Below are 15866 nucleotides of genomic sequence, written 5' to 3'. Positions count from 1 at the left end.
AAAGCTGCCTCTAAAGGGAGGCATTGGTTAAATGTCCCAAGCCGACTAGTTTGGAAGTTAAACATTAATAGACACTTCTTGGGAGTGAATTACTGAGCAGAGAACTGAAAGTTGCAGTTTCGGGTTGCCTGGCATGGTGCTTTGGTGGCATTCAGATTGCCTGTTTATAGTTCAGACTGCCCAGAACGGCTCCAGAGTTCGGTTTTATTAATGTTAATAGTTTAGGGGAGTTGAATGACATGGAGAAGCAAGAATTATTTGAAAATACCACTATGGTTTTGCTTCTCTAAGTGAAAAAGAAAACCACCAAAAGTTACTTTTTACTACTCAGAACATTTTTCTTGGTTGAATTTATCAGATGTGAATCTGTATGGACATAGCTTAAATCTGATTTGACACTTTTAAATGCATGTCATGTGATGAATCATTACTTTGTACTGGCGGTGACAGTGACTGTACATACGGTTGCTTTTAGCTCCATGTTCCATTTACACCATCATGGATCTTTCACCCAGTAGCCCTGCAAAGTAGGGATCATTGGTTTTCTTTATAGACGACAAGACTGATGCTCAGAGGGGTTACATGGTTTGCCTAACCCAATCCAGTCTTCACTCATAATATTTCTGAGAAGGGCTGTTACACAGTACAAGTAGCAGTGTTTTAATGGCTTGACTAAATAGCCTGGATGAATTTTCAGTATTCCCTATAGAATTACTCACTTGAATCCTAAATCCTTAAGGCAGTGATTAACTGATGTTTTTGGTGTAGGAAAGCTAACCTGTAGTTATTTTTGCTTTGGGGCTTATGAATTGTAGTAGATATATTCCTTCGAGCACCCCAAGCAAACAATTTTAAAAGCTTAATTTTTTCCTTGTATTAGTTGTTTTAGACATGCTGGTAGATTTGCACTTTCTGTGAATATCTTCCACAAAAAACCAAGTTTTTATTTTTATTTATTTTTTATTTCTAAAACAAAGTTTTTAAAAGCTTAATGTTAGGGATCATGAACATGCTTTGATTAGTATACATTGTAAAAAATTAAGTCTAGAAATTCTAAATGCAGTTCTGATTTCCTTTGTAGTTATCACTGAGTTAAAACCTTGCTTGTTAGTTTCTTTCAGATTTTCAGAATGTGTTGCAGAGATAGGGGTTTTGCTTTCCTGTTTTGCCAGGGTGTTTATTTGTGGAATACAGCTTTTCATGTTTCACTTTTTCCTTTAAGAGAAAGACATGTGAAGTATTTGAAGCAGTTTCTTCTCTAGAGGTCTTTGCTAATGAATCTGTTCCTGTCCTAGCTGCTTGCTTCTTTGCTCAGAGAAATTGGGAATGCAGACTAGAATGGAAGAAGAGGGCCCCTGACCTGTGCTGCACTTGAATTGTCCTAATGAGGGGAATAATGTGCGTTTATCCCACAGTAGATGCTTGAGAGAGAGTGTTGAGTGTGTGTGTAAAATTTGAAAAAAACTTGTTGTATTTGATAAAATGCAATATTGCATTTTCTGTCTGAAGCTTTTACTAAGAGTACTTTTTATTCATTTTCTTAAAGATTGACTCAGTAGCTCCACACCCCCTAACACTGGTTAGCAAGGTAAAACTGTAGTTTAGCTAACTGTGCTTTCATTTTTCACATTTCTTACACGTGTTCCTTTCTGTTCTTTTCCTCTCCAGAAATTTGTCAGAAGGAGGTAATTTTATTTAAAAGGTTAAAACTTGGTACATATTAAGAGGCAGTCCTGTGGGGTTACAAGTAGAAAATTCTCATTCTGAAGCATTGACTGTAGCTGTTCCTGCTTCCATGCCTGGTTGTAGTCCCAAACCCTGCACCCCCACTTTCTTTGCTTGTTTGTTTGTCTTGTTATGTGGCCTGAGCTGTCCTCAAACTCATGATCCTTCTGCCTCAGCCTCCCAAGTGCTGGGATCACGGGTATGCTCCACCACATCCAGCTTTAAAATATTTTTTGATTGAAGTATTAGTCATTAGCTGGCACATGTGTAGTTATTTTAAGTATTATGTATTAAAGGCACATAATATTTGTTTTTAATAAAGAGAATATTTGGATACATTCAGAGGTAAGAGATTTATTTTAATGAAATGATATTGTATGTATGTGGTACATAAAAATACTAGTTTCTAAAATAAGATTGTGCCATCTAAAAAATCATTGCTAACGTGGTACTTATAAAACTTTTAGTTCAAATTCACCTTTAATGAATTTTGTGTGGTTGCAAGAGATTGTCATTGCTTTGGTTAAAATGAAAAGCAACACACTTTGATTAAAAAAAGACTGCTAAAATCACCCTCCCCTTTTTCTCTTTGAGCTACAGTGATGTACAATCTTTGCCTCTTGTGTTTCTAATCCTGCCTCTTGGTACAGTCTTTTGTAAGTTTCCGAGACATCACATGCCACAAAAATGAAGGCAAACTGGTTTGCTCACCTGTGTTAAGGTCCTCAAAATGGAATTTATGTGCAATGTTTGAATTTGCACTTTAGAATGCACAATGTAATTTCTGGGCCTTTTGTTATTTTTACTGCTTGGCTTCTCAGGTTTAGTTTTCATTCTCTTGCCGGTTTGAGCTGTAGCATATGCCTTTCTGGTTCAGTTGGTTCTGTTTTATTTTTAATCTATGTGATTATCAGAGTCTGTTTCTCCATGGAATAAAGTGACTACTGGCTTTAGGCAGAATGTCCAACGTCCAGAAGAAGAGTAAGGGCTTTCCTGTTTCCCACCCCTTGCCTTGACTCCTTCACTGTAAGGGTGTTTATGCTGGCTTCAAGGGGAGTCCAAGATCTTCTATTCCATATAGAGGTTTATGCTGCTGGGAGCAAATGGTGATACTCACTGCTCTGAGCTTTCACATAGGGAACGCTCTCCTTGTCTATTTCTACATGAGGGTTTGCAGTTTTGGTAGAATTAACAATGGAGTTGAAGTTGTAGTTCCCCCTTACTGTCATCCAAATAAATAGTAAAATGAATTATCAAACTGTTAATCGTCATGTTCTTGGTTGGATTTTTGAACAAGGGGCCTAAGATTCTACTTGTCTTCAGAAATTTTATTTGCTGTTAAATGAAGTCTTTTCCTTCTTAGGTGGATCATAGGAATGTTTAATAATTCCAAATTTTAAGTGTTACGCTTAATCTCTATTTTCAGGTATGACTCCATCAAAATTTAAATTCATGAATTCAAGATAGAAAATAATACAAATTACCGTCTATATGCCAAGATAAATTCATGGTTGCAGTATAGAAAATACTAAATAGAAAATATTGCTTAGCTTACTCTATTTCTGACTTAAGTTTTAGAGACAGAGTCCTACACATTTCATGGATAATTATCAGAAGTACATGGAAATGTTCCCGTTGGATTTCTGTGCTGAAAAACTAATTTATTTTTAGCTTGGTGGAAATAAACTGCATGTTTGTCTCTTGCTTATGCATTGAATACAAATTAACCAGGACTTTGTAAGTTAACTTGTTTAAAATGAGCCCGAAATGTATGTATGTGTTGAGTGGAGGAGAGAAGGGGAAACTTGAGTCTCAAGTTTAGAGATCTCCAAGGCTGCTAGGCTAGGACATGGCCTTGGAATTCAGAGGCCAGATGCAAATCCCGCTCCACTAGTTAGTGTGACTGACTGAACAGATTACATGTTTTGGTCTCTATAGAGTGTACTTGTCTGTAAAATGCTGGTAAGACTTACCTTTCAGGGTTGCTGTATACTACCAGCCTTTGGTTAATTCCATTGTAATGGAATTCATTCTGTGGTAACTCTGCAAAATGAACAGTTCAAACATCTTCTAACATGTTGTTTTTAAAATTCATATGTTTTGCTTTGGTGATTTGGAGCTAAATAGAGTTCATATTAGATAAGAGTAAGGGCTTCTTTGGACCTATAACTAGTTACACCTCATGGCACTGAAGCATCGTCCTGTGCAGGGACCTGTGTCTCTCTTCAGATCTGCCTTGTTTCACTGGTTACTCAGACTAGAATGCCTGTACTTACACAGGTTGGTAAATCAAATGACTCTTGAAATTTGATTTGTTGCATATGCCTGATCAGAAGTGAGTACATCTCATTATTGCCTTATTGTCCAAAGGAAGGGTTTAGGATTTTCTTCTTGTTTTTCTGTCTTGCCTTTATGTGGTTCATGCTACTCCTGAATCTAATGTTATAATCAGATTTTATGTGGGTGGCATTTTGGGTGAATTTTTCTTAGCTATTAGACAGCCATGAAAGTTACTGTGTGGGAGCAGTTGCAGGACTATATATGACAGATTTCTTTGCAGTCTTTCTGGATGTGAAATCAGGAAAAAATAAAGTCTTTGTCAGAGAACTGTTTTCTTAGGAGAAGTTAAAATCAAGTTGATAATACCAGTTTTAGGGAAGCAAATAGGATTATCTTTGTAGCATCTTTATTGAGCATCCTGAGAAATTGGGTTTCTATTTTAGGGAGCCACACAGGTGTTCTTCTGTGAATACACAGAGCTTGCAGGAACTCACAACCTGACCCTAATACCATCAGGCCCCTGAGTCCTCGATGTTGGCTAACAAATGTGTTTATGTTCAGTGCTTACTCTCTCTGGGGAGAGGGGCCTAAAGTGTTATCTGATTCTCAGGTGTCCTCCTTAAAAGACTAAAACCTCTAACGTAAACCTCAATATGTTTAATTTTAAAAATTAAGTGCAAACAGTTTGTTAGATAAAATCATTGTATTATAGATTTAAAAGTGGAATATACTTAAACTGTTACATACACATTGATGGGGACGTTGATGAATGAGTGACAGAATCCTCTTTTCTTTCCTCCTTTTGTCCTCATTGGACTTGTACATGTCCATAATGATATCTGGGGGGTGGGGGCTATGATTCAGTATAAAACGAGTGAAAAAACAAATGGCTGACTTAAATTTTTAGTGAAAGCAGATCATTGTCTTCATAAGCAGGAATATATTCTGATGATTTGGATTTGTCAGTGTTGGGATCCTATTACTTGCTTGATAAGATCTACTGTGGACGTACTTTGATTATTTATAGTGCCACCCCAGCACTGGGGAAAGGGACCACCCCAGTCTCTCACCTTGATTGGGGTCACCTCTTTGCAAGGAGGATGTTTGACCTCAGTGACATGGGAGCCTTCCTGGTGCAAGTGAAATGAGGGACAGGATTACCAGAAACCTTTTCTCCAGCTGTGGACGCTGGCATAGAACGCATCTGTGCCCTAAAGCCTGGTCCTGGTGAGCCTTCCTCCCAGGCTTCCTTTGTTCCTTGTGGCCATTGTTTTACCCTGTATTGGAAAATGATAGGAAAAAAACAAACCAGAATTGTACTGTTTAATTTTTAGTGTTTCAGAAACACTAAAAAAAAGTTTTAGTGTTTCTGAAAGGCTCCCTTTTTCCTGCTGGAGCCAGTAGGAATGCTGGGAGCCTGGCTGTCATTCATGGATCTTCCTTGCTTTACCAGGCATCATTACCAGACATTATGGCTCTTCTTACCAGCTCCCACCCCTCTTCCTCTATCTTGCCTTTCGCTGCTTCTTCAGTTTCCTTTTTTTTTTTTTTGGTGACACTGGGTTTCAGCTCAGGGCCTCACGCTTGCTAGGCAGGTACTCTTACTGCTCAAGCTGCTCTGCCAGCCCTTTTTTGTGATGTGTTTTTTCGAGATAGGGTCTTGTGAACTATTTGCCTGGTACTGGCCTTGACTATGATCCTTCTGATTTCTGTCTCCTGCAAAGCTAGGATTACACATGTGAGCTACTGGTGCCCAGTGGTTTCCTCCTCCTTCTTGATATTAGTAGGACTTTTTTTGGTTTTGTTTCTGCAGAGGGCTTGCTTTTTTACAAAGATAAACCTACAGTGTCAATTTTTAAGGTCCTTCATGACAGACATCTTTGTAGTGATATATTTGGATTCTCTCTGTCACTTTTAACAGTGTCATGTAGCTAATAAGCACCCAAGGAAGACATCAGAATACTTCACTACTATTATTCCAGTAACTTTAGAAAGTAAAGAAAATGGAGGGAACAATTCTTTTAATCTAGCAAGAAGAATTGGCTTATGCTTAATTGGAATAGAGTCTTACATAAAGTGGCACATCTGAGAGTAGACGTGTTGAATAGAATTGTTTTTTGGTGGAGATGTTAGAAAAAAATTAGAAGTTATTTTAAACATTGTTTGTAACTTAAATAATTATGAGAAAGCATTTCAGTTTTTTTCCTTAAATCTGAAAGACAGCTTTAGCAGTGTTGACTTTATCCCAGTAGACGAGGCTATTGTAGCCTGTACATGGGAAGCAACTCAGGGTCCAAGGTTTTTGACGTGGGGTCTATGATTTGGCTTCCTTAATGTCTGATAGGGCTCAGCAGCAGGTACTGAAGGGGCTGGGTGGCATTGGAGAACCGCCCCACGTGGGATTAGCAGTGATGATGCGGCATTACTGCAGTTACACTGGGACAAAAGTGACACACTTCCTGGTAGGACCAAGAGATTAGAAAGCTTAGTGTCTGTGTAAATGCTCCTGTGTTTATAATACTCTAGCAAAATTTAGCATATTCATATGCTTACTCTTGTGTTTTTAAGAGATGGAAAATAAAGACTAGTGAATAATACTCTCATGACTATCACCCTTGACTGTGAAGACCTTGACCCTCAGATTAATAGTGATACGCATGATTTTTGAAAATAATCAAGAGTGGTGAAACAAGACAAGGAATACCAATTGAGTTGTCTTTTTGAAAGGAGCAAATTAATTTTTTGTTTGAAGTCGTGTGACGTGTACGAAGAAAGAGTTGAAGGATACACACCAGAAGGTTAACAGTGGTAACTTGAATGTTTAAGCAGTTCTGGCTACTTCGTAATATCTGTTCTGAATATTTTTAATTCCATTTAAATCTTTATAACTGTTGTGGATTTGTGAATAGTTGATTTTATTCTGAACAGTTTTTACTGGATGTACAAGTAGGAGATAGAGAACAGAAATTCCTGAAGCAATTCTTGTTGTAGAGGCAAAATGAGAAGTAGAGGACTTTTTCTAAATTGTTCTTTCATAAAATTGTGTATATGTTAATCTCAGCCAATATAAATGGTTTCAGTTAGCTCATTCTTTTGTGGATATTTCTATTTTGAAAAATCATTTAGTTACTCATTAAATTTTGCATAATGTAACCAGATGCATATCTTAGAAAATACAATTGGATGGGAAAACTACACCCTCATCAGTCATTGCATCCTGGGGGCCACCTGTCAACATCTTAATGTATATCCTCTTGGTTCACTAAGGGTTACATCTCCACAGATGATTTTATTAGTGATAGGCTTGACCAGGCATTTCTGTAAACAGATGTAAAGAAGGAATTTTAAGTATTTTAGTTGTATTTTGTCTCAGGTTTATGTCAAAGTTTCATTGCTAAAAATACTTTTGAACCGAATTTGGCAGTTAATTCATGAGAATATAGTGTTGTGAAAGCTACCATAGGCTTTGAGAGAAGAAAATGAAAAGGATTTTTTTTTTAGGTGAGACTAACCAGTTCCAGGGTGCAGCCATCCCCTCCATTCTTGGGGTTGCTAGGTACTTAGAATTCACCACCTCTGTAGTAGCTCCTAGTCCTGCTTGCTTGGCCACAGGGGACTGAGACCTGATCTTGCATTAAGTGCTTACCTTTTTAATTGCGTCTTTACTTTTTATGTGTAAGTTTTTTAGATTTGACACATTATGCTCCCCACTCCCTATAAAATAGAAGGCTACTGAAAAGCTGTTAGAAGAAACCTAGAAATTTAATTATAAAATAGAGGACTCTTTACTCCTGTTTCCTGCATGAGGAGCAGGATATGTGTCCTTCCTCCCATTTCTCCCTATTTATCCTGTTATAGTTAAATAAATACTTGCTAAAACTTCAAAAAAAAAAAAAAAGCCAGGCTAAGTTTCGGAGATAATGAATTAATTAGTCTCTAAAATAATTTTGTTCATGCCACAAGACTTTTTTGAGGTTCCAAAGAGTGTAAGAAAACTTAATGTTTTCTTAATTTGAATTTACTAAAGTTTATTTGGGGATCCCTTTCTCGGATTTGGAATTACCCAGTCAAAGCCTTTATTTTTAGAGAATTAAAATGCATGACTCCCTTCAGGTGTGATCTTCACTGGCCCTCATTAGCCTGTCCTTTGGAAGAATGAGGGGAGCACATAACACAGGCTCTGTGACAAGCCTCTGGTGGGAAGCAGGCATGTCAGGAATTTATACTGTAAGCTGCAGAACTGCAGAATCCAAAACTTTTCCATTGTTTCTGTTGGAAGCAAAGCCTTGAGTCCTGTTTTAATACCATGAGCTACTTAAAACCAGAGAAGTTTTATTTTTATGATTTGCCTTCAGTAGCTCTTAGTGAATTTAACTGCAGAAAAATATTTATGATTATGCTAAAAGACCTTAGCAGAATATTTTTCTATTAGTAAATTTCAAGGTTACTGTAAATGAAAAATCTGTAGAAAATGTGCCGTGTATTACCTGCTTTTTTTGTGGTACTGCATTTGAACTCAGAGCTTTGCAGTTGCTAGCCAGGTGTTCTACCACTTGAATTGTGCTCCGCCACCCTCAGCCTGTTACTTTAATAAAAAGCATCTGTTGCTGCAGCATCTTTCAGTTTCTAGGACTGTAGAGGGTGGCATATTTTCTCATTGGTCTCACCTTTGCAACTTGTAACAGCCACTTGTGACCCTGTTATCACATCCCCCAGTGTAATGCTGTTGACCTTTATGGAAGCCCTTCTGGATGTCGTCCCCATCAGTTCTGCTGCCTGGGTTTTTGATGGCTTTCAGAATATCCAGTGCAAAGCATGTATTAGGGATAGTGAAATGAACTGTTGAATCCTTGCGGACAACTTAAGTTTTTATATATTTTGTTTCTAGCTTTCTCTTTATACCTACTGCAAAATGTCAGACTACACCACATGTAAAACAATACTGAGGTCCCACCCTTTCACCAGCTCACACATAACATCATCTGGCCATCTTTTAAGATGACAAGTTTGTAATTACCCATACATTCCCCTTCTTTACTATACATGATCAAGTAGCGATTTGGGCTTTTTAAAATCATATGAAGGATCAATTTAGCATGTACTTTATTTTCTTCTCCTGGCCTTTGGCGCTCAAACTTGTCTCTAAACCAGATGCCTCGAATGCTGATATCATTCCATGCTGGCCAATGTCACGAAAAAGGCATCTTTGTCTTTCTAAAATGTGAAAAGATGTGTGATGAACTTGGATACTTTAATGAGTCTTACATTTGTCAGATATGCAGATGGCACTGTTAGGTCTGTTTTTCAAGGTTGAAATTAGACTCCAGAAAGTGTCATGATCAGGCCTGCTAGAGCCTGATCATGACAGACTGAATGGGAATTGAAGTCCCTGTTTTGCTACTGAGATTTGAGGCAGGTCATGTAATGAAATGAAACTCAGAACTTTTTTGTGAGGTTTGGGAAGCTGACAAGGATGATCTTCAAGGCTCCCCGTCTTCTGGTTCTTCTTTCACCTTTACAGTAGTCAGTTATCTCCACAAGGAGGTTCCCCCAGCCTGTGTCCTCAGTGTCTGTTTTGCATTTGTTAAGGCCTTTCTGTGGCCTAAGTGTGAAAGCATGGTTCCAGCCCTCAGATTATCTCCAAGAGGCCCTCCCATTAGGGACAGAAAGAAGGTTGTGCAAAAGGGGGAAATTCTGGAGGGCAGTGTTACTAGGCTGGGAAGAGGAATTGTGGGAATGGAAAGATTATAATCTGTCACATAGGAAGAAGAAACCCAGGGCAAATGAAGCCAAAGAAATGCTGGACTTGTAATGCTTAAGAGGTCAGTGGAAAAAGGCAAGTGGAATTCCACTGGAGTGGGAAGAATGGAAGTTCAGTGTCAGGGAGGAAGGGCAGTGAGTGGTGAGCACTGGAGGCAGCAGGCACAGCTACAGCCTTTGCGGAGTCAGTGTTGGTTATGTTCAGGGTAGTCTAACCTTGGTGGCCTCTCCTGACACAATTGTGGAACTCTCATAGTCTCTGCTGATTTGGAACCAACTGTGTATCTGAGTAAGATGGTGAATCAAGATCTGTGGGCCTGGCTTCTGTGCTCTGATAATTTAATTCTGATTTTATACTTCAGAGTTAGATAGCTCCCAAGTGAGAAGGTAGCATGCACAGACTTCCAGTAGTTCTAAATTTAATTCACTTAAATCACCAAATGCATGAGCCTTTACTGTGGTGATGAATTTTTAATATAACTTGAGCAAACTTTGTGGAATTTTGCATTTTCTTTGCTGCTTGAACATATTAAAGTGAAACATTATTCTTTAGAATTTCCTGGTGTTTGTCTAGTTTATGAGAATAGTAGAACATATTCCAGACCTGGGTTAAATTATTCATGTGCTCCTTTAGGCAGTTTTGATTTTGCAACTCCCACCTCAGGCACCAACAGCATAATGCTGTCTTTTGTCTAAGAAAGTAGTCATTACGGCTGCTGAATGTCTTCCTATAGCAGCTGTTTCACTAGAAAATCTTGTTTCAAATGATGCTGTTTAGTGGTGAGTCAAACTTGTTTAGATCAGGGTTCCATGCTGTTGACTAAGGGTTTCTTTTTATTGTTGTTGTATTTGTTTTTGGTGGTGGTGGTGGTGGTACTGGGGTTTGAACTCAGGACCTTGCACTTGCTACGCAGGCACTCTACTACTTGAGCCACTCCAGCCCCCATGCTGTTGACTGATACTTGTTTCTGGCATAAGACAAAACTGAAATGGAAAAAAGTTGCTTTGCAATTTGATTTTCATTCCTTTACTATAAATGCTGTAAAAGTCTTTGTATAACTTTATTTAACATTTTGGCAGTACTAGGTCTTTGAACTCAGGGCCTCACACTTGATAAGCAGCTACTCTACCACTTGAACCACTCACTCCACCATCTTCTTTATTTTTGACAGTAGTAGGGTTTAAACTCAGGGATATGCACTCTTTATCATTTGAGTTGTGCCTCCAGCCCATTTTTATTTTAGTTATCTTTCAGATGGGGTCCTGTGATTTTGCCCAGAGCTGGTCTCAGAGCCCAACCCTCCTACTTATGCTTCCCCTGAATGGAATTACAGGTCCATGCCCTGCTTGTTGGCTAAGATGAGTCTTGCTAACTTTTGCTCAGACTGGCCTTGAACTGCCACCCTCCCCATCTTTACCTCACAAGTAGCCAGGATTATAGGGGTGCCTCACCATACCTGGCTTTATAACTTACTTCATTTGCCAAGTGAAATAATGAATGTAAAGTGTTTTGTAAAGAATAAGGTATTGTAGGGGAAAGAGCACTTTTAGCATTATGTATCATCTTTGAGTTTTATTTATTTATTGATAGATTTATTGATATATTTTGTGGTACTGGGGTTTGAACTGAGGGCCTACACCTTGAGCCACTCTACCAGCCCGTTTTTTGTGATGGGGTTTTTCCTGATAGGGTCTCACAAACAGTTTGCCTGGGCTGGCTTTGAACTGTGATCCTCCTAATCTCTTGTCTCCTCGTAGCTAGGATTACAAGCATGAGCCACTGGCTGCTGGCAATCTTTGAGTTTTAATTGTGGCTCTTAGGTATTGCCCTTCTCTGGTCTGTCATTGTCTCCTCTGTGAAAGGAGATGGACTTTGGGATCTTGTAGCAGAATGGTGTGTAAGTGCTGTGGGGATCAGGTTACAACATAGGTGCTGTACAGCCTGAGGATGAATATACTACATTGGTCTAGCATCAGCAATTAAGTACACAGAAATTGCTTTGTGTGTGAGAGCCTTGATGCAGTAGATAACTGCTATCTTCCTTCTGTTTTACTTTTTTCATCTTTATGTGTGCATTTCATTTCCTTTTATAAAGTTTTGTCTTGTCCTTCAGGCTGTTCTTTGTGATCATTTCCATTTCACTTTCTTTGTGTTTCATTCCTGTATCTTTCTTGTCTAGACGAAGTGGAGCAGCCAGCTGGCAGCGCCATGTAGGACCCTGCAGGACCCCAATGGTAAGTGCACTTGTGTACTTGCCAGGTGCCCAGTGGTACCTCTTGCCTTGCAGATAGAAACTGACAAGTCCTCTATCCTCCTTGTAAAAGTCCTGATAGGTTTGTTTTGTTTTTTCTTTTTACGTGATCACACAGAGAGCAGAAATCAAGTATCAGGAAAGAACTTTACTGATTTAGGAAATGTTTCAGGTTCTTCCATTTGTCCTTGAGCTATTTGAAGTAATACTAGACATGTGTGAATGTGAACAGCACCCTCTCGTTCTAACTTCTGTTCTGTCATAAACTGATTCATGCTTCTGGCTCCAGCCTTCGGTGTGTCCCACAAAATAGCAGATAGGGCAGGTAGTTCTGATTGCTCCTTCATCCCTAGTTAGAGGCTCTAATGGGAAGTAGTTTGATGGATGGTTCTGATTGAGAAAATTGTGTGATGTCAGGTAATCTCAACTTCATAAATGATGGCCATGCTAGACTCCTATCCCTCCTACACTGTCGTTCACCAAATGACTGTGGTGATAAAAATAATTGTTTCATTCCTTCATTTTTAGAATTGGTTTGTTAGTGTAATTCAGGTACTTAACTGTAATTTATAAAAAATACATAGACCACAGAGTCTTGTTTTCAGTGATTCCAAAATAAAGTATATTGCTGTGGCCTAGTAGCTCTTAACCTGAGTGGCGTTCTTCTCCAAGGGACATTTGGCTATGTCTTAAGACTTGGGGAAATAACCCCAAGTGGCGATGGTGCTGCTGGTACCTGGTGGATAGATGCCACAGTTTCTGCAAAATATCCCCTGATGAGCCAATCCCCTCCTTCCTCTCTCCCCCCAAAACAGAGTTTTCTGACCCCCCAAATGCCATTTATGTAGCCATCTGTGGTAGGGTACTCGTTAGTCCTCTGAATACAGGGTTACCAGAGTTCCTCCTGCAAGTGGCTTCTCACAGTGGGTTATGTTTCCATGGTGATAACTTTTAAAGTGATACTGGGGGAGGGCAGAAAAGGAACTTCCCACTGATAAGCTTTTAGAGTCCAAACACTGAATGTTGATACTTGGTAGTAGTTAGTTCTTCTAGTGTTCTTGTAGGTAGGAAATAAAATGTAAAATAACACTTTACCTTTTAAATAGTTAGGCAATTACATTTACAAATCTTAATGGTTTACAAATCTTAATGGATGGCACTTTGTTTTATTATAGTAGAAGTCTACAAATTTCTCTTATTTAATACTATATTTACATATGGGTTAGTGTTATTTGCTTTTTCCTCTGAACTTATACCTGGGTTTTGTAAAAACACTTGAGGCTGCGGGAAATCTTCTAATTGCTTCTTCAAGGGATTGTGGTACAACAAATTGACACATGTTCTTTTATTAAATATTACTGTATGGATCTTTAAAAAATATGTAAGGTTTATGCATAGAGGTATCTGGTTCAGACTAGACATTAATTTATTTAAAACCTCATACTGAGTAGGAAGTAAGTGGCTAGTAGGAAATGGTTACACTCCTTGGCATGCTTAAGGGACATGAGGTGGTACTGATGTGTTATAAGATCTTTGTGGTTTATGATTCAGGGAAAAACATCTCTGAGTCCACCTTTTGAATGGAGCAGGCTGTGCATTGGCTCTTCACATGGTAATGAAGCTGTGGATTTCCTCAGACATCAACCACATCACTAGAGCAGTTAGGTCATGCTGTGTAGACAGATAGTCATTTATATTTGCATTTGTGTGGGCAACACATTTTGCTCTGAATCAGTAATCAGATATAGACTTAGCATCACACACAGGAAGGGTATATGTCATACTAGGGACAAGAAAACTGGTTCGAAGGAGAGGGAATTGAGATTCTTTTAAACAACTGAATCCCTCAAGATTCTTCCTTGCCATCAGATTTAGGCTTAGTGCTGTTAGGTTGACAAAGGGAGAAAGAATCCCAAGAGATTATCCATGTGGAAAAGCATATGTTATGCTTTTTTTTTTTTTTTTTTTGCAGTACTGGGGCTTGAACTCAGGGTCTTCACCTTGAGCCACTACACCAGCCCTTTTTTGATGGATTTTTTTTTCAAGATATGATCTCATGTACTACTTGCCAGGCTGGCTTCAAACTGTGATCCTCCTGATCTCCCTCTCCTGAGTAGCTGAGATTACAGGTGTGAGCCACTGGCACCCAGCTATGTTATGCCTCTTGCAGAGTGGATTAGTTTATAACGTTTTACCTGGAGACATGAATCAGCCATATCCATTGTACTCTGCCCTTTGACTTCCCATGTGCACCAGAATGTAGTTCCAGTGAAGTGTGTGTGCCTGGTGTCCAAAGAAATAAAACAGTTCTGAAGAATTAGACACTTAGTATTTTAGAATTTGTCCTTTAAGACTAACAGTCTAAATGACTGCTTCATACTCTTCCCCCTTGTTAGGTCTTTTAAAGTTTTATAAAAATCTGTTTTTTTAAGGATTAGTATTGTGTATTAGACTTCTCTACTTACAATCCCGATTACCTTTTCAATGATGCTATGTTGTGTGTCTGATTTTCATCTGTTGTCTACATTTAACTAATTACGCTCCTCTAGTAATTATCTGTTATGGAGAATATAATTTTCCTTGCATTCCAGAAGCTATGAGAGGTTTCTTGTTTTTCATTTTGCTAATGCTAAGATAAAGGTGGTGGTAAGCTTGTTCCAGAAGAGGTAGGGCAGCTCTGGGGACTTTAGGGACCTGTCTAGGGAGAGTAGTGTAGAAAGAGACCTAAAGACTGAGTAACACCAGATATCAGGAAAAAGAGATTTGGCAATTAAGAACTGGGAGAGGGGTACTGGTTCTGGGTCAGTCCTAGAGATCAAGCTTCTGATCCTGTATTTTTACTGGGTTCTCATGGGACTTCCTGCTTCTCAGCAAGATGTTGCATTTTAATCTTACCTTATGTACTATGGGATCACTTGGAATGCAGTTAGTATTTCCTGAACTTCATCCCCTGCATCATTAATGAGATACTGAACTGTGCTGGACCCTCTGAGGGAACTGCTGACTCACATGATTTATTTGTAATTATTCTGCATTTGATATTTGGGCCACTGTGCATGTGTATCCCCTGTAATTTAGCAGAACCTTTGCTCCTTTTGTTATCTTGACAATTAGAAATAATCATGTCTTAACCAGAATGGCACCATGTTATATAGTGCATTGTTTGTCTCTCACATACTTATGTTCCTTTTACTTGTGTGGTACTATTAACTTACAGCTATGAAGGAACGTATTGCCCAAGAGTCTGAAAATACAGGATATTTTTCCCCCTCTGACATGACTTAAAAGTATTTGCATTCACCATCCATTCGTTTCTTTTGGAATACAGAGTGGTAATTGCCTGGAAATAAATGTACTGTGATTGGGTTGTTAATTGTTTCCTTCCAGAATTCAGAGTGGTAGTGAATGAATGAGTAAATAAATAAATATTGTGTTGCAGGGAAGAAAAAATCCCAGGAAAATAAAAACAAAGGAAACAAAGCCCTAGACATACAGCTGAACACAAGTGAGCCAGATTGCACCTCTGCAAATATGAGAGATTCTGAGGAAGGTAAGCTTGTGACATTGGACTTGTCTGATTTGGGTATGTATTCCCAGTTCATCTAAGAACTGTGTAGTGATCAAACAGCAAAAAAGCTGCCTAAATATAATATGGTGAACCAAACCTTCCACATCTTATGTTCCCTTCAAATTATGACTCAAGAGTTTCATTGGTAAACATGAAATTATTCTCTTGCTAAAATAAAATGAGACATACTATAGCAATATAGAGTTATATTTATAGAGAATTTAAAGTTCAAAGCTATCAAAAAAAAAATCTATGGTAATAGAATCCAGATTAGCAGGGGA

The 15866-nt window shown here is 38.6% G+C and overlaps 1 protein-coding gene across 12 annotated transcripts in view; it reads left to right on the top strand.

The window, feature by feature from the left end:
- Positions 1 to 15866, top strand: part of Prdm2 (PR/SET domain 2) — a 128906-nt gene that overhangs the window by 53348 nt on the left and 59692 nt on the right. For 10 of the 12 annotated variants that reach the window (XM_074081302.1, XM_020188090.2, XM_074081301.1 and 7 more), the window contains one exon: positions 15457 to 15567. The exons of 1 other annotated variant lie outside the window; for it this stretch is intronic. In XM_074081302.1, the coding sequence (XP_073937403.1) occupies positions 15549 to 15567 (19 nt within the window). In that variant the 5' untranslated portion in view covers positions 15457 to 15548. Of the gene's footprint in view, positions 1 to 11977; positions 12001 to 15456; positions 15568 to 15866 lie in introns of those variants that run through there. One more of the 12 variants, XM_020188337.2, reaches the window with a different exon arrangement.

This window comes from Castor canadensis, chromosome 7, assembly GCF_047511655.1.
Source record: "Castor canadensis chromosome 7, mCasCan1.hap1v2, whole genome shotgun sequence".
In the NCBI taxonomy this organism is placed as follows: Eukaryota; Metazoa; Chordata; class Mammalia; order Rodentia; family Castoridae; genus Castor; species Castor canadensis.
This window is presented reverse-complemented; position numbering and strand designations above follow the sequence as displayed.